The 19,352-nt window shown below is 45.6% G+C and overlaps 1 protein-coding gene across 1 annotated transcript in view; it reads right to left on the reverse strand.

Annotated features, from left to right (window-relative positions):
* Fam20a (FAM20A golgi associated secretory pathway pseudokinase) overlaps positions 1–19,352 on the reverse strand; it is a 40,449-nt gene that overhangs the window by 10,866 nt on the left and 10,231 nt on the right. The window contains exons 2-4 of the mRNA XM_069993158.1: positions 2,592–2,773; positions 2,125–2,175; positions 604–682 (exon numbers count right to left, since the gene is read on the reverse strand). Of these exons, the coding sequence (XP_069849259.1) occupies positions 604–682; positions 2,125–2,175; positions 2,592–2,773 (312 nt within the window). The remainder of the gene's footprint in view (positions 1–603; positions 683–2,124; positions 2,176–2,591; positions 2,774–19,352) is intronic.

The raw sequence follows: 19,352 nt of genomic DNA on the forward strand, positions 1-19,352 counted from the left end.
TGTTCACCTCATGGCAGATAGGAAGCAGTGTGGAAGACAGGAAGGGACCAGGGCAAGATGCACCTTCCAGAAAGAAACATGTCCCCAGTGACCCACTTTTTCTGACCAGGCCCCACCTTCCACAGCTCCTCCATACCCCAGTCCAGATTTTGGGACCAGCCAATGGATCTAATTCTTCTGGAAATGTCCTCACAGACACACCCAGCGATGTGCTTTACTAATCTCCTAGGTGACTCTCAATCCAATGACGCTTACAATCAAGGTCAGTTATTACCAGGCTTTTCTTTCGTGTCATCCCAGAAGGGACACTCCACTAGCTTATGGTAGTGGAGCCCTTCTTGAGGGGATCCTTATTTGTGGGCCACAGACCATGGTGGGGCGGGGGGCGGAGGGGGAGAAGAGGAACTCATATAGATTGTTATGAATAAAATAGAAATTAAATTATTTTCATGATCATCAAAAGTAGTTAAATGTTTGGAGCAGAATGTCCAAATAGCATTGATGGGTTTGACGAGGTCAGGATATCACATGTTACTTCTATTACCTTTTGGTCAACAATTCTGCCGCCATATTGGGTGTGGCAGCAAAGAAGGCCTCACTTACCTCATGGGTTTGAACATGGCCTTCCCGAAGTCTGAGAACCTCAGCACCAGTTTCAGGTGGACCCCGCTGGGTTTCACGACTGGGAAGGATTGAAGGAGAAAAGTTCACAGCCAAGCCTCTGTTCATCCCAGAAACCCAGCCCCGTTTCCTTATTTACTAAGACCGTAACGTCTAGATTTGCTTTCCAGAGTCTGCAGGGTAAACTCTGGGGTTGGTCTGTGGAGAATGGACCCGGCTGCTCAAAGCAGGTCATCTATTGCCAATGTGGGAGGAAGGGAAATAGCACAGGGGCCCCCAGGCAGATGCTAGAAAACTCCTTAGAATGTTGTCCTGGGAAGGAAGAGCCTTCCTCTTTATGAATGCAAGGCAAGTACTCTACCACTGAGCCACCTTCCCAGTCCCTTACTCCGAGTTCTTCAAAGTGAATGGCTAGTGCTTAACTACAGGAAGGGAAGCCTGGAGCTCGATAATATTTATCTTTGATGCAGCGTGTTTCATGCAGACTTCCCTTATTTGTTTTAAAAACATGATCTTCCTTTGTAGTCTAGGCTGGCCTGGACCTCTTAATCCTCCAGCTTCTACCCCCTAGTGTGGGGATGATAGGTATGGACTATCACTCACATGTGTGCACACATCTCAATGAATAGACAAGGCAACTCATAGTTGGGGCTCAAGCCTGGGGCTTCAGTGTCTAGACCGCCAAGGAAGTGGCTCCCAGGACCCCCACAGGGGAGACCCTACCAGTACTCTCCCCAATTTTATGATTCTATCCATTGTTTACCCCAGTGTGTCTCCACTGCGGCTGCATTAGAATCTGAAATACTGAGTTGATCTCCTCTCTCTGTAAGTGAACCCAAAGCCCTGGAGATGGGGGGCAGGCAGCAGCACGTTCCAAAGCTCTCTAGGTTAGGCTAGGGGCCAGAGGCTGACATCTGTAATCCTAATGACTCAGGTGGCTGCGATATGAGGATCATGGTTCAAAGCCAGCCTGGGCAGGAAAGCCTGTGAGAATTTTATTTCCATGGTAGCTACCAAAAAACTGGAAGTGGAGGCATGGCTCAAGTGGCAAAGCGTTGGATTTTGAACCAAAAAGCTCACGGACAGTACCCAAGCTCTGAATTCAAGCCCTAGGACTGGCACAAAAATAAAAGTAAAAAGCTCTCCAGGTGAGGCATCAGGCAACAAACGTCCTGCACAGTTGCTTCTTCAACTTCAATTCCTACTCCATTCTCCTGAGGGATCTTGTTAGCATTCAAACTCTGACTCAGAAAAATCAGAGTGGAGGCTGAGACGCTGCATTTCTCACAAGCTTCCTGGTGATGGTGCTGATGATGCTCTCCCCAGACCACATATTGGTCAGTAAGATCCTATGCCAGAATTCCTCTCAAATGCCTCGTGTGTGTGTGTGTGTGTGTGTGTGTGTGTGTGTGTGTGTGTGTGTGTGTGTGTGTGTGTGTGTGTGGTGTTGGAGCCTCTGTCCCAGGGTGGGGGACTGGATAGAGGCAGAGTCCAGTCACTTACTCTGTGTGCAGTCACAAGCCCCCAGCAAGGCTTTCTCGTCCTGAGTGTAATCTGCAAAGGGAAAGGGCCGTGAGAACTTCCCATCATGCTCCTGGGAGAGTCAATTACTGAAGGGTCCACTAAGGGACAGTGCCAAGGCCCTAAATTCATGTCCCAGCACACACCCACACCCACACCCCCCCCACACACACCCCATAATGCTCATAATGTCTGCACTGTGAGGCCATGGTATAATGGAACATATGGCTTGGTTCAAAGGTAGCACTCAGAAAACACTAGCAATCACTTTTCTTAAGTGTGTAGACCTTTGAGGTGGGATTTCAAAAGAAAACGACTTTTCTTATTACCCTGTCTATCCGGTGCTGGTGGCCACGTTTACTCTTCCCCCCACCCCACTCCTGGGCTAAGATGACCCAAGGCATCTCTGGTAGAAAGTCCCTGCGCCCTGCCTGAGCTCTGAACCTCACCGGCGCTGATGGTGGGAAAGTGCCTCATGTCATGCAGGAGCTTGCTGACCACGGGACTGGACCGGGAGTACAGCCCATGGCGGGTGATCCCCAGGTGGAACTGGACCCAGCTGGCCTCGGGTCGGAGCTCTAGTGGGTCCAGGGACGTGAGGTTCAGCTGCTCTCTGTACATCCGGTGTCGTCTGAAAGAACCAAGGGAGAGGGAGAGGGTTTGTTTGAAATGGAAGGAACAAGAATGCACAGACCGGTGAAACAGACTTGTCTTGATACTTCATTCATTCATTCATTAACCAAATGGAACATCTGCTAATAACAGGCTTTGTGCTGTGCTCAGGACATCATAGAGGGAAAAGCCAGGGGTGCCACCATTTATAGTTGTTAAGAGTCCAATTTGGGAGGCAAGTAACATGTTTATAAGATAATTAAGCAATGCAGAGGAATCTACCTCTAAATACCAATATGCTGGGGGTTCCTGCTTCAGTGTGTGAGTTCTAGAAGCACCCAAGTGTTCATTTTATGATGATACGCTCATCTTAAGAGAACTATATAACACACAAACAGTGCTCTGAACAGCTATTCGTTTTTGTTATTTTAGAAAAGGGTAAGGCGATTACTCTCAGATGTGATGGTACTCGGGCTTGAACTCAGGTCCTGGACATTGTTCCTTGGCATTGTCCTTTGGCCTTTTTTACTTAAGGCTAGAACTCTAAGATGGTTAGTTGGAGATGAGTCTCATGGACTTTCCTGCCCAGGCTGGCTTTGAACCACGATCCTCAGATCTCAGCCTGCTGAGCAGCTTGGATTATGGGCCACCAATGTCTGGCTGAGTTTCGACCAATTCAAACAGATGCCCACAAGACACCTGCCTAATTTTTTTCCTACCTGTACATTGATTCCCTCTCTAAAGGAGAACAAATGCTACCAAGTATCAGCTCGCAGTAGGAATGTTCTGACATTATTTGTTCATTCATTCATTCAGCAAGTATTTGTGGGCAGGTCTGCATTGACTAGAGCTAGAGTTGTGTACAAAATAGCCTTTTGTAAATCTCAGTGTCAAGGACTTCATTCTAAGTTTTCAAAAGCAACTAGAAATTTATATTTGTAATCAGAGTTTGGAACGTCCTTAAAAAGGTTGACTCAAATGACATTTTCCTGTTATCTGCGTGCTGGTGGCTTACACTTGTAATCTTACACCTGTAAGCTCTGCAGGAGGCTGAGAATTGGAGGATTAAGATTCGAGGCCAGTCTGGGAAGAAATGTTTGGCAGACTCCATCTCTGAAAGTAGCCAACAAAAGGCTGAGCTAGAGGTGTGGTTCAACTGGTAAAGCACCAACATAGTTTAAGCCCTGAGTTTAAACCCTACTGAAAACAAACACTACTACCAAAACAAAAGAAAACAAAACAAGGCAGGGTATAGTTATACCCTGTGTGTGGATAAATAGCAACTTCATAGCCCAGTGTCCTCTTTACCCTGTTAAAGAGTGAATATGAAAATTCTCCCATTCCCTATGGGACCTGTAACTGAGGGAAAGGACCAAAACCAGGGACCAGATACGGCAAAGAAATGATCTCTTGTTTTAGGCTTCACTTTCTGGGCCTTCTTCCTGGCAAGGACCAGCCTTCAGCTTGGGATAGAGACAGGGAACAGAACTGACCTAGCTACTAAAGGTCAACAGCAGAGACCTGAACCCAGCTACTCCCCCATCCCCCACCTCTGCAGAGGAGTACCCTGTGTATAATTATTTAAAGTGACCCATGTTAAATACATTAGACTTAGTATTTAATGAAAATCAGGGGAAAAGGCAAATTGTTGACTAGGTCTGTAAGCTTCCAGTCAACTTTCCTTTTACTTAAAAAAAAAACATTTATTTTTGTTTAATAAGCAAAAACAAAAACAAAAGCAAACAGTCTGGCCAGGCTGTATGTAGTTTCCCAGGGCTGCTTGGAAGCTAAAGCTCTGTGACTGCTGAACTCTCGCAGGACTTTGCTGAGAGGAGAGGAAGGTCCTTAGCCAATCAATTTCCCCGACCCAGAGCGGGCACAGAGCGGAGGAGGAGGAGACACAGCCATGCTGGATGAGCTGGCCCTCTTGCTTCTTCAAGCATTCACTTTTACTATTAGGTGGAAATACGACTCTGGTTGGCCATTCTGCATTTCTCAGAGCCAGGATTACAACCTTCCTGGGGTAAGAGTGCTTTTGTTGCATTCTCTTTACCTCCTTTTATTTATTTATTTTTTGCTGTACAGGGGTTTGGACTTAAGGCCTTGTGTATACTAGGTAAACTCTCTATCACTTGAACCATGACTCTGGTCCTTTCTGGTTTAATATTTATTTTATTTTTGGTCATGGGGCTTGAACTCTGGGCCTGGACGCCGTCCCTCAGCTCTTCAGCTCAAGGCGAGCACTCTACCACTTGAGCCACAGCACCACCTCTGGTTTTCTGGTGGTTTATTGGAGATAAGAGTCTCACAGACTTGGGGCTGGGAAGGTGGCTCAGTGGTAGAGTGCATGCCTTGCAAGAGTCTCACAGACTTTCCTGCCGGGGCTGACTTTGAACTGCGATCCTCAGATCTCAGCCTCCTGAGTAGCTAGGATTACAGGTGTGAGCCATCAGTGTCGGGTCTTAAGTGGGATCTTAAGCATGCACCCAGACTTTATTGATTAAGTTCTCACTAAGGTTGGTTTTCCTTGACTGGTTTCAAACTATAACCCCTTCCATTCTCTGTCTCACAAGTGGCTAGGATTCCAAGCCAGAGCTATGTTGCCAGGTTCTGTTTTGTTTTTTTTTTTTTAATTTATTTTTAATTGGTTAAGGTAGAGCAACCAAGAGTAATTTATTTCTTACAGACATTTTGCTTGAGTGCTCCTTGCTTCTGGGTTAGCAATCAGCCGAGGGAGACGCGGAAGTAGGCTTGGACAGGGAGCTTCAAAGCAGTCATGGTTGGAGACGGTTTTGCTATGTAGCCCAGGCTGGGCTTCCAACTGATGATCTTCCTACTTCAGCCTCCCGAGTGCTGGGATTACAGGCATGCATCACAACCACATCCTTGAACCACGCAAAACCACTTCCTTTATCTCTTTTTTATGAGAAAACACATGTGACATATGCCACATCATCATGCCATAGAGTTGTGCTTTTTCAACCCCTCAATCTTTTTCTGGGGAAGTTTCCAAGATTTCAATTTCCAACAGCTGTCTTCACCTTCATACATCCTTCCAGAATCATCTCCAGTCCCCTCATCTCAAGAGCAAGACCTCTTCTTCCACTCTCCCAAATAAAGAATCAATGGTACAAAAGCAAAACATGGAACCTGTGATTGGCGACTGATCACAGTGACATAGTTTGACCCCCGTTGGAATGGGGTGGTGCTTAGCCAGTCAGAGAAGAACTAATTAGGAATGCAAACATAGAAGGGAGAGGGAAAGACCAGCTCTATCTTTTAGCTGTGGGATGACATGGAGGATGGAAAATGGATTAGATTTTGTTTCTGTACAACAGAATCTCGTGGGCTGTGGACCTCCAACCACTGTACAGACACACATTCTTGTCTATGGTTGGCAAATTTATCTTTAGTTTGGCAAGATCATGAGTTGGGAGGCCAGCTTGGGCTCCAACAGGATCTTACTTTGTAGCCCCAAATACCTGGTCTCAAGCTTATAATCCTTCTGCCTCAGCCTCCTGACAAGTTGAATAATAGGCATGCACTATCACTCTTGGTTATATTCTTAAGAAGTAATTTAAGCCCTCCAAATCTCAATTTCCATATTATGGCAAATGAGTCTCTTTGAATCAAGCTCCTTGTATCCCTTAGAGTTAAGTACAGTAATAGCCAGCCAAAAAAATAGGCATCCAATAATTGGGGTTATTTTAACCTGTGTGTGTGTGTGTGTGTGTGTGTGTGTGTGTGTGTGTGTGAGAGAGAGAGAGAGAGAGAGAGAGAGAGAGAGAGAGAGAGAGAGAGAGAGAGAGAGAGAGAGAGAGAATACCATGATGTCTGGAGCTTGAACTCAGGGCCTAGGTGCCGTCCCTGAACTTTTTATGCTCTGCTCTACCACCTGAGCCACACCTTCACTTCTGGCTTTTTGGGGGTTAATTGGAAATTAGAGTTTCACAGACTTTCTTGTCCTGGCTAGCTTTGAACTGTGATCCTCAGAACTCAGCCTCCTACAGTAGCTAGACTCACAGGTATGAGCCACCAGCACCTGGCTTAATCATAATTTGTTTTTTTTTTGGTCGGTCGTGGGGCTTGAACTCTGGGCTTGGGGACTGACTCTGCATTCTTCAGCTCAAGGTGAGTGCTCAACCACTTTGAGCCACAGTGCCACTTCCAGTTTTCTAGTGGTTTATTGGAGATAGGAGTCTCACAGACTTTCCTGCCTGGGCTGGCTTTGAATCCTCAGATCTCAGCCTCCTGAGTAGCTAGGATTACAGGTGTGAGCCACCAGTGCCTGGCTTAATCATAATTTTTACTGTATATGAGGACTAGAAATCAGGAGGATAACAAGCGTTCCCAAACGCAATTCTACTGGGTAACTAGCAACAACCCATTTTGCAAGCCAGAGCAAAATACCTTGGACTGTCCCATAGGAAGGTAAGAATAGCTAGGTCAGATGGTTGCAGTAAATTCTGCCATTTGCATGCCTTGGCAAGTCTTTGAGGTGGCCAATCATCCAGTCGACCTCAGAGTCCCACCCTAGCTTGTCCGTGGTCTATTGGTAAGCGTTAGCCAAGTTCAAAGCAAGAGAGGAAAAGCCCAGGCAGGTCTGGGCTTGGGACACAGGAGGGCGCATCTGTTGGCATGGAGATGTGCAGGTGACACTCAGGTGGGCTACTGGAGAGCCTGGATTCTCCTTCGTTTCCTAGGATACAAGGAGCTGAGGATGCCGACCCGTGCCCTGTTGCCTTTCTAGGGTTCTGAGGGCAGAGACACTGGGTGTGGCATTAACTTAGCCAGATGCTGCGACCGCTGTGACTCAGAGGGAGGGTCTGGAAGGTTCCCAGGTTCCTGGTCAGTCACTCACTGAGGTTCAGGGCTGAAAACCTGCCTCACACCGAATTTCCTCCAGGAGATGGCAGGGATTGGACTGGTACCCTTTCCCCTGCCTGGTTGTAGGGCACAGATGTCTTTAATGTATTTACAGACCCCTGTGCATTTTGGGGTGGGGGTGGTGTCACACCACTTGAAATAATTTCAGTACCAGACCAGGCACGTACTCTGAGAGCTGACACAGAGACAAGATCCGAAGGCGAAGTCGAGACTTCTGTGTTCTCTTTCAACCCTGGTTTGCAAAGGGCAGACATCTTTGGCTCCTTTGCCTTTCAATCCTATAGCTTTATATCCACAATCTCTTTTCTTTCTTTCCTCCTTTCTTTCTTTCCCTTTCTCTTTCTTTCTTTCTTTCTTTCTTTCTTTCTTTCTTTCTTTTTTTCTTTCTTTCTTTCTTTCTCTTTGTTTCTTTCTTCTTTCCTTCTTTCTTTCTTTTCTTCTCTTCCTTACTTTCCTTATTTCCTTCTCTTTTTCTATTACTTTCTGTGCCAATACTGAGTGGGTGCTATACCTGAGCTATTTTGGTCAAGGCTAATGCTCTACCACTTGAGCCACAGTTCTATTTCTGACTTTTTGGTAATTAATTGGAGGTAAGATTAATTCATAGATCTTTTCCGCCCAGGCTGGCTTGGAACTGGCATCCTCAGATCTCTGTCTCCTAGGTAGCTAGGATCACAGGTGTGAGTCAAATCCTGTAAGGAGACTCAGTCCAGGTAAGGAAAGCCTTCTTGTAGATATCTTGCAGGCACATGGTAAATTACAGGTAAATCATTACCGTAGCTGGGGTTTAGCAAATTAACAACAACAACAACAACAACAACTTATTCAACTGATGCAGACATCTGAGATCCAATTAGGAATCCTCGGGACTTGAAATTTAACTCCTCCCCTTTTCAGGTTCTTATCAACTTTACCATTTCACTCAGACCCTAATTAGAGGGACTCACAGACCTAAATCCAGAGGCTCCCAGATTGAGCAAGATGACTAGGGCAGGCAGGAGGGACACTCCGGAAGTTTGGGACAATGACTTCACATGAGCGGCCCCGTGTCTCTCCCTCTGCAGCAACTTTTGGAGACTAATTGCTGAGGCTGTGGGTGGATTGGACCCCCTGGAGAACAAAAGAATTCATCTTGGTCTATGGGGGTCCCCCGAGGCACATTAGGGAACTAGCAGGTCCTTTCTAACTAGGCCATGTTTCCCAGATTCTAGGCCTGAGCATCGAGCCATGAAGCAAAATGGTTCAGAGACATCGTTAGCTCCACACAAATGATCATGGAGAGTGCTGGGAGCCATGAGCCTCTGGGAGAGTAGCAGTACACAGGGAGCCAGGGGAGGCTCTGAGAAGCTCTTCATTCAAGCCTCGTGCAGAGGGCATTTCCTTACATAGCACAGGGCAGGGCTCCCCTGGGTCCCGTGTTACATGTATGATGTGGGTTCCAGAACATGCCATGAGAGGAGAGGCTTCAAAGGCGGAGGCTCACAGCCACCGTCTGTTTCTAGATCCCGCTCAGACTATTTCTTTTTATAGGACCGTTGCCTTCCTGCTGTAGACCGATGGTTCTCAATAAAGGGTGATTTTTTTGGCTCATACGGGACATTTGGCAATATTTAGAGGCACTGGTGGTCCTCAGGCTTGGCGGAAGGAGTGCGCTGAGATTCTGTAAACATCCTACTATGCGAAGGACAAATGCACACAGTGGAAAGTATCCAGCTCCAAACGTCAGTAATAATAATAAAGTTAGAGATCTTGGGCCAGAGCCAAGGAAGCATGAGGAAATAAAGTATGCAATCCTCTGATGACAGCCTGGAAATTGCTATGATGGATTTTTGGAGCCTGCGCAATTTAATATTTTCCATAGACAGCATAAAAAACTTCCTCAGGGCCTCTTACAGTCTTACCGTCTCTTCTACACAGCAAAAATTAAAAATATAACGTAATTGTTTTAAAATAAAACAAATCTGAGTCAGCAGGTATCTTAGTTGTCAGGTGCAAACCAACCTAACAAGCATATTGATAAAATACTGGCACAGGTATTACTTGCAAAAGGTGAGCTATTGATCCATTTTGGGGTCCTAGTTTGGGTTCTTTTCATGCTGTCACTGGGCAATCATAAAATAAATGTGTTATACACATATTTTTAGCAAGTGACACTGACGTTGGGTAGATAGGAGTCTTTCTCTTCTCTATAATTTTCCTGAATATAGAAACTAGAAATATGCATTACTTTGAGTGGAGTCAAAATGAATAAAACAGATAAATAGATAAATTAATAAATGTAGGATGCTTAAAAATCCACACCCCAGCTGGGTGCTAGTGACTCACACCTGTAATCCTAGCTATTCAGGAGGCTAAGATCTGAGGATCAAGGTTCAAAGTCAGTATGGGCAGGAAAAAGCCAGGAGATTTTTATCTCCAACTAACTACCCTCAAAAAAAGCCAGAAGTGGAGGCATGGCTCAAGTGGTAGAGGGCTAGTCTTAAGAGGAAAAAGCTAAGGGACAGCATCCAGACTTTGAGTTCAAGCCTTAGTATACACACACCCAGACATACACACAAATCTACATCCTATGGTCTCCAGTAAATACGGACTTACTTGTATATATTTGTTTTTTAAAAGTATTTGAACTTTGCCTTACTTCCCACTAAATTGAAAAGTGCATTTGAGGGACAGAAGGGTTTGGATGTAGGGGCATTTGAATGAAGGGATTGCAGTGAAGATTATGCTAGGGGCAAATATTTTCATGGTTTGTAGACAAATTTCCTTGTGGCTCACCCACAGTAAATTCTTCCAAGTCCTTGGCTTATGAGGGAATGCTAATTTGTATGGCTTATTTTTCCACCTGACTTACAAATAAAAATAATTGTGCCTTTTGGCCTTTGGCCTCCTCAGCATGAGTAGCCAACCACACAGTAGGATAATTTATTGAGATATTAATGCATTTCCCCCCCCTCTCCCGCCCTGGAATTTCCTCCACCCCTGTTCTAAGAAGGTAGCTATGTTTTCTTGTCTCAGATGGTATTAAAGATTTAGAGCCAGGTGGAGTTTAGGCAGGTAAGCAGGTTTTCTCTATTCCTTTTCTGGATTTCTTTTCTTTGAACATCTAGACTCATTGGAGCAGATGCTGGAGGGGAAGGGCATGGGGGGGGTGGAGTTTGACAAAGACTAGGAAGTACTGAAGAAGTATAAAACTGGGGGACAGCATGAAGATCCTCCAATACTAGGAGAAGAAAGTTGAGGCTTGTGTCTGGCCTGTCTCCCAGATATGGCCCAAGACGATGAAGAATGTCTGGGGTAGTGCAAAGGAAGCGCACATTGGGCCCTCAAAATCCCAGCCTTTGTGCTTGAGCTTGAGAAAAGAAGCAACAGTTCCACCCACCTGCCCGAGACTAAGGGATGAAAAAGGGAGGATTCTCCTTGCTCCTCAAATACCAAGTTGTCCAGACCTTAAGGACATTTACCCTAAGGGAATCTTGGCAGAAGAACCCCATGGTGACTGAGATAGAATATCTAGCCAATCTACTAAGAAAGGGAATGCAGAGTCCCATTTGATTTGATTAAAACAACAACAACAACAAACTAAACCAGTATTGCATTTTTCTGATGCTTGAGTTGTTTGATTAAAAAGTTGGTCTGTACTCAGTGCCTGTGTTAGTTAGGCTAGGCTAGGTTCTGCTATAGTAACAAACGAATCCTAAAATCATAGTGTCTTAAACCACAGCGGCTTAAGTCTCAATTATACTACATGTCTAATGGTAGACAGATGGTAGGGAGTCTCCAGAGTGACGAAGCCCACTTGATGGACAAGACATCTTCACGATCTTCTGGGAAAGAAAAGAGGGCTCTGGAGTATTCAGGATCAGCTCCTCAATGTTTTGGCAGACACGCTATAGGTCATTTCAACTGACATCCCACTGGGCTAGAACCGGCGGCCTGGCCCCTGCTAGCTGCAAAGCATGGACTGAGCATGGACTAAGGCTTTCGTCATGGCCTGTTGGCATGGGTTGCAGGAAGACTGTAGCTTATTTAATGCTATCAATAACTGGCATTTGTGTAGAACTCATTCCAAGTGTATTTCTTAAGGTGTTTTTCTTGTTCATGTTTTATATTATTCTGGTCCCTTCAGGCCTTACCAATTTGGGAAATCAAGGGCCACAAAGTGGAAAGAGCCCAAAGCAGAGCCTTGTCTGCTCTTTCACAGTGGCTTCAGAGAAAGTGATGTTTGTCAGGAACTCAATTCTGATGGATTTTTGTTTTAAAAGTCAAGGACTGTAACGGTGATGGCAGTGGTGAAGCACCAGCCAGCTTCTGTTTACTATTCAGAAAGCAAGATTTCAGTGAGTTTTTGCCAAGTGGGTTGGTTCCCCCCCCATACACACTTGCTCCCTTCTGGCAAATACAGTGACTTCCTCTTCTCAGACATGGTTTCAGGGCTGTGTGGCAGTAGACCCCTGGCTTTAATGCTGGACAGACTGGAGGCTCATCTCCATCCGGGCCTCACAGAGCTGTGGTCCTAACTCAGCCAATGACTGAGACTTATCTGGAGGGTGAGGTGGGCCCACTGAGCTGCACTGAGATGAATGACAGGGTTCTGCATGGGAATTAGCAGAGCCTGGCTGATCCCAGGGCCAGGAAACCACACAGCCTTCCGAACAAAGAAAGCCAGAAGGACCAGCGATGTGGAATAAAGAAAATAGCTTCCTAACCGTCCAATGAGCACTTACTTTGTTCCAGGCACTGTGTTAAGTCTTCTGAAGCTTTAAGTCATTTAACCTTCATCGAAACTCCTTCTAAGGTCCCTATTATTATTGCTACCCCACATTTGAAAGGCCTGGGAATCACGCACAGGTAGATGACTTGTGACACTTGCTAGTGTGATGAATCCTTTCTTGGCCTCTTCCAGCTTCTGGTGGCTGCCAGTGCTCCTTGGACTGGGGCCACTTTACTCCATTCTCTGCCTGTTTAGCTACTTCTTCTTTCTTCATCTGTTCTTCTTCTGTCTTTCCCTCAAAAAGATCTCTTGCCGTAGTATTTGGGCACCATGTGAATAATTCAGGATGAGCTCCTTTCAGTGTGTATTAACCAAGCTAATTAAATGCTTCTTGGCTTAATTATAATGTCAAATAGTTATTCTTCTCTTCCTTGTCTTCTTCTTTCTCTTCCTCTTCCTCCTCCTCCTCTTCTTTGCTGGTCCTGGGACTTGAACTCAGGGCGTAGGCACTGTCCCTGAGCCTCTGTACTCAAGGCTAGCACTCTACCACTTGAGCCACAGCTCCACTTCCTGCTTTTTCTGAGTAGTTTACTGGAGATAAGAATCTCACAGACCTTTCTGCCCAGGCTGGCTTTGAACTGTAATCTTTAGATCTCAGTCTCCTGAGTAGCTAGGCTTACAGGTGTGAGGTATCAAAGCCTGGAAAAGTCTTCTTTCTTTCTTTTTTTTTTTTTTTTTTGGTCCGGTTGTAGGGCCTGAACTCTGGGCCTGGGCACTGTCCCTCAGCTCTTCAGCTCAAGGCTAGCGCTCTACTACTTGAGCCACAGCGCCACTTCCGGCTTTTTTCTTCTTGCTTATGTGGTGCTGAGGAATTGAACCTAGGGCCTCATGCATGCAAGGCAAGCACTCTACCACTGAGCCACCTTCCTAGCCCCCAAAGTCTTCTTTCTTAAGTAAGATAATATTCACAGAGTCTGGGGATTAAGACATGAAAAACATTTTTCGTTTTTTTGGTAGGGGGAATCACCATTCAATCCAATATAATGGTTAAAGAGCTTATGGTCCTGTGAGCTTATTGCCCAACAAATCAATAAACAACAGGGCACTAAAAGCACGTGAGGAGCTGTAATAAAATCAGAGCCCGAGCTGAGTCCTAGTGGCTCACACCTGCAATCCCAGCTACTCAGGTGGCTGAATTCTGAGGATTGTGGTTCAAAGCTAGCTTGAGCAGAAAAGTCTGTGAGACTCTTCATTTCCAACCAACCAGCAAAAATTGCAGTAAGCTGTGGCTCAACTGGCAGAGCACTAGCCTTGAGCAAAAACGCCAAGCAAGATCATGGGGACTCAAGTTCAAACCTTAGTACTAACACACAAACACAGAGACACAGACACAGACACACAATCAAAGCAGAGCTTAGAGGAAGAAAGTACTTGAGAACTTTCTTTCCCTCTTTGAAAGGAAGACCTGAGAGAGAAAGACGAGCCAATTGATCATTTCTAGTGGGTCCCAAACTCTTGGCCTCCTCTGCTTGGTAATTTATGCCTTCATGAGTGAATAATGCTTCCAGAGGAGTGAGGCAGAGCCCCCTGCCTGGAGGGGAGGAAGATGCACTTGTTTTTAATGCATGCAGATAAAAACAGCCTTAATATCACCAACTACCAGTGGCGTTTGCAGACCCTGGGTCCTGTCATTGCCAAACCCAAGGGCTGCACATCACTTGCTATAAATCTGAGCTTATCATTTCTGGCTGGCTTCTCTTACCTTTTACTGAAAGGAATGTCACCTCCTTTGGTGACCTGGGGTGCTCCTTTTGTAATGAGTTTAAAGTGTGTATGTGTGTGTTTGTGAGTGCTGATACTGGGACTTGAACTCAGGGCCTGGGTTGCTGTCGCTTAGCTTTTTCTGCTCAAAGCTGCTATTCTACCATTTGAACCACACCTCTGCTTCTGGCTTTTGGAGGATTAATTGGAGATGAGTGTCAGACTTTTCTGGCTAGGCTGGCTTTGTACCTTGATCCTCAGATCTCAGCCTCCTGAGTAGCTGGGCTTGTAGGCAGAGACCACAGGAACCTAGCAATGATTTTCACTGGGTTCTAATGTATTTGAATAGTTTTCCGGCCTTAAATTTGGCAGCCACATTCCCTGGAATAGTGAATGACTCATGCTCCATGGGCTCCTCACAGTACATCCAAAAACATTATAAAGTGAGTAGAATCTAGGTTGCCCTTTGACTCCCTCCTCCTCCCCTCCTCCCGCCAGAGGTCAGCACTTGGATCCACTTGACTATCCTGTTGAACTTCACGACCTACATAAAGTTCCATCTGTTCTTATCTCCAGGTTCAGCTAATTACCAAGTCCCCTTCTCTGCCCTGAGTGACAACCTTGACACAGCTGTAGTCTAGCTACTGTTAGGACTTTGATCCTGTCACTCAGGCATGAATCAGAAGCACCTGTTAAAAATGGAAGGGTCATGAGGGGTGGCCCAAAGGATGCTCCTGCTGCCCAGGGCTACAGAATCTTCACACTTTGCATTTCTCTCTTAGACAAGCCAGCACAGCCAGGTTGTGTGGAGCCTGCTTGGACATGGTTTTAGGAATAGCCCTGGGGCACAGGGTCATGGGCTTCTGCTGAGCAATGCAATCAGAACCAAGGCTGGGAAACTCCCTGGAGGATGTGGTGGAGGGCAGTCTTTAAACCACACTGTGGTGGTTCTAGGGGGGTTTGGGGGAAGACATTCTTTTGCTGAGTCACTACCCAAAATGATTGCAAGCTTCCTGCCCTTCTGGCTGTGTTTTGCCCTGTAGATACAGCTGGCAGTTTGCCCTGGGCAGAGCTGACTCTGACAGATGGCTTTTTTTTTTTTTCTCAAGAAGTTCCTCAGACTTGGCCTCATTGGTCTTGTGCATCTTTATCTTCTCACCCTTTTTTTCTTGTGCTTGAACTCAGGATCTGGATGCATCCGTTGCTCAAGGCTAGTGCTCTACCCTTTGAGCCATGGCTCCACTTTTGACTTTCTGGTGGTTAATTCCAAGAATCTCATGGACTTTCCTGCCTGGGTTGGCTTTGATCTATGATCCTCAGATCTCAGCCTCCTGAATAGCCAGGATGACAGGCATTGAGCCACCAGGCCTGGCTGTGACCCACTTTTATCTATCATTTTACATTTATTTGATATCGTAACATCTCAATAATTATTTTATGAGCTGTCTAAAAGATTATCTAACAGATGCTTTTTTGATTCTCTTTTATCCAGAGGATTAAAAAATATTGAAACAGCAAACATCTTATCCCTTATACTCCTGGTAGAATGTGAATATTGTGGTCTGAGTAGACATCTTCTCCATGGTAAGTCCCTTGACCTTATCTCTAGACCCTGTTCAAAGGTCCTCAGTTGGAAAGAAAGTCTTTGAAGATGCAACTGAGTTATGCATCTAAACCTGAGATCATCTCGGATTATCCAGATGGTGCTAAATCCAGTGACAAATGTCTTTATAGGACAGAGATGTAGAGAGAAGAAGAGACTCAGACACCCAGGGGACAGAAGAGGAGGAGATAATGCACCCATGGGAATAGAGCTGGGAATGGTTTATCACAGAGGAAGGAAAGCCATCCACCATGCCACCAGCCACTAGGAGCTGGGCGCGCCAACACCAGATTCTCCCCAGAGCCTGTGACGTGGGCCGGCTTGCTAGCCCGTTGGCCTCCAGAACCCTGAAATGATAAATGCCAAACCACTACCAATGGCTTTTAGAGATGGGGAATGTCTGTCCCTCCAGCCCTCTAAGGCCCGCAAAATCACATGATACATGATGGCACAGACACATTTGTTTTTTGGCAGCCGCCTAAAGCCTGTTTGTCTACACTGGTAATTCTGTATGGCCTTTGAAAACGATGTTATTAATCTCCAAATTGGCCTCTGACACAAAAGGGTTTCCCACTCTCGCACTCCTATGATCATCTGTTGTAGTGACTGAATCCCCTTTCCAGAACTTTCTCAGGAAATTCTCAAGAGATTACTTGGCTTAAAGACTGGAAAGATCTCTCAGCCATGTGTCATCTCAGGCATTCCGCAGTGGCTGTGCAGTTCAGGAAGGGTTCTCTGCCCAGGACTTTGGGCTAGGAAGGCTGAAATATGCATGGTAGAAAATTCATCACATAGTATGTGTGTATGCATATTATATATATGTATAATTTCTGGTGCTGGGATTTGAACTCAGGGCCTCTTACTTGCTCAGCTTGTTTGCTTGGCTGCACAGACTCTTCTGCCCTGGCTGACTTTGAATCTCAGTCCTCCAGGTCACAACCTCCTGAGTAGCTAAGATTATAAAGGTGGACTCCACTGATGCCTGGCTACGTTTGCATTTTCTCATAGCAAATTGTATTGGGAGAGCCACTCTGTTTCTCACCGTTATGGTTTAATAATCCAGTGACGATAATGACAGTGAACCCGGAGCCCAATTTTTTCTTGTGTTACTTTGGTGCCATGGAGTTATACTGAGGTCATTTTACATCCATTGCTGGGGGGGGAGTTAGGGGGGAAGGCTGGTTCTCTGAGAGGTTCTCACCCCTACAGGGGCCTGCTGGAGGGATAGCAGCTATGATTTTTACTGGAAGTTTCCACCAGGGGTCCTCCACAGTGTCTGCTGAATCCCAGCTGGCCTGGGGCACTGAGGGAGGCTTGCTTTGTTCTCAAATATGAATTGTCCAGAGGACATTTAGGGACAACTGACACACCTTCCTAGGTACACAGACCAAACCTTTCAGTGGTGAACCAATGAGAGACTATTTAAAAAGAACTTCAGGCCAGGGGCCGGTGGCTCACACCTGTAATCCTAGCTACTCAGGAGGCTGAGATCTGGGGATCACAGTTCAAAGCCAGCCTGGGCAGGAACATCCGTGAGACTCTTATCTCCAATGAACCCCCAGAAAACCAGAAGTGGTGCTGTGGCTCAAGTGGTAGAGCGCTCACCTTGAGCTTCAGAGTGTAGGGACAGCACCCGGGCCCAGAGTTCAAGGCCCATGACCCACCAAAAAACCCCCAAAACACCCCCCCAAAAAAAACCCCAAAACAAAAAACAAAACAAAATCCCAAGAAGCAGAAATTTCTCTACATGGCATTAACACTAACAATTATTACAGGGTAAGCCTCTCTAGTTAAAAAAAAATCTGAAATCCAAAACGCTCCAGAATCCAAAACATTTTAAGTATTGACCTTACACTACTTCCACATTGGACATCATGTGGAAGAACATAGTTAAAATGCAGGCACATAAAAAAAAATAATACTGTAGGTATAGGATGCATCTGAAATGGAAATATATTTTGTGTTTAGGCTTGGTTCCCCAGTCTAAAATAAGATTTCTATGGGAAATCTCATTATGTATATGCAAATTTCGTAAATCTTAAAAAAAAAATCTGAAATCTCAAAACATTTCTGATCACAAGCATTTTGAATAAAGGTTATTCAACATGAATCACAAATGTCGCATAGAGAAAAGGGCAGGTCAGGGTCTTTCAGGATATACTTATAAAATATAAGCCCTTATAAGAAGAAACAATTCTATTAATATGGAAGGATGGTGAAGTTGTTTACTTGACCCACTGAACCACACATCTGGTAAGCTTTGGAGGTTGATCAAGGTTATCAGAGAAATGCACAGAGCCAGTTTTCTGTGTTTGAGCTCCAAAATGGGGCTCTAGAAACTTAGGATGTATAGCAAATAGATTAAAAAGAGAATCAAGCTGGGCGTCAGTGATTCACGCCTGTAATCCTAGCTACTTCCTGAGTAGCTAGGATTTGAGCTGGCTCAAAGCCAGTCTGAGCAGGAAAGTCCCTGAGACTCTTACCTCCAATTAACCACCAATAAGCCAGAAATGGTGCTCAGAGTGGTAGAGTGCTAGCCTTGGGCACAAAAGGTCAGGGCCCTGAATTCAAGCCCCAGGATGGGCACAAAGAAGGGTGTGTGTGTGTGTGTGTGTGTGTGTGTGTGGAATCAGTGGAGAGACTTTGCTGTGAGGCCTGTGACAACAGGTTGTCATTCATGCCTGAGAACTTCTGCTAAAGCTACAGCCCCCATCTGGGAGACAGGGAGTTGAGGAGGCTGGAAGAAGGTCCAGAGGCGTCTCTGGTCCTTGGGCTTCTGGGATGGGAGTCAGGGGACAAGGTGGGGTAGGTGGTTGAATTGGAGAGGGGGCGGTGGGGGATGGGAGAGAGAAAGAGAGAAAGAGGGGAATGCAAAGAATGGTAAGGGGCATTTCTGTTGTGGCAGGTCAGCCCTCTGCCCTCAGCGAGCTTGGTTACCTGAATCTCTACATTTCCTGTCCTGCTTAAGCTTGTTTGAGTTGGCGGTCCTGTCTTGCAAAACCAGAGAATCTTGATGAATACAGGGAATACTTTGCAAGTATAATGAACTATTTCCTAGGAAAGTGAACACATGCACAGAATGCAAATTTTACATAACTTAAGGGAAATGCGGATTTCACCCAAACTCAGTGGGATCCAGTTAAAATTCCTGCAAAGAGACTTTGGTGAATAGGAGACAGGATCTAACAATGGAGTCTGTCCGGGGTGCTCAGGATGTAGAAGTAAGTGGTGCTGGCTATGCATAATACTCAATTTTGGATATATATATATAAAAGATGGTGATCTGAGTCGTGAGAACAGATCAGTGGGTGACTAAAGGGAATGAATCAACAGGATCACAATTCTCTTTCTTGGATGAAGCCAAGACCCTATGGGTCACATGACTTAATCAGGAACAATGATCTATCCCTCTTTATAGATTTTATTTTGGATCATATCATCAAAACTATTTACTTAGCATGGTGCCAGCAAGCTCACACCTGTCATCTTGGCTACTCCCAGTAGGTTGAGTTCTGAGGATCACGGTTCAAAGTCAGGTGGGGCAGGAAAGGCTGTGAGACTCTTAACTTCAGCTAACCCATCAAAAAGCCAGAAGTGGAGCTGTGGCTCAAGTGATAGAGTGCCAGTCTTGAGCAG

Source organism: Dipodomys merriami, unplaced genomic scaffold, assembly GCF_024711535.1.
Source record: "Dipodomys merriami isolate MVZ:Mamm:240054 unplaced genomic scaffold, mDipMer1.0.p SCAF_42, whole genome shotgun sequence".
In the NCBI taxonomy this organism is placed as follows: Eukaryota; Metazoa; Chordata; class Mammalia; order Rodentia; family Heteromyidae; genus Dipodomys; species Dipodomys merriami.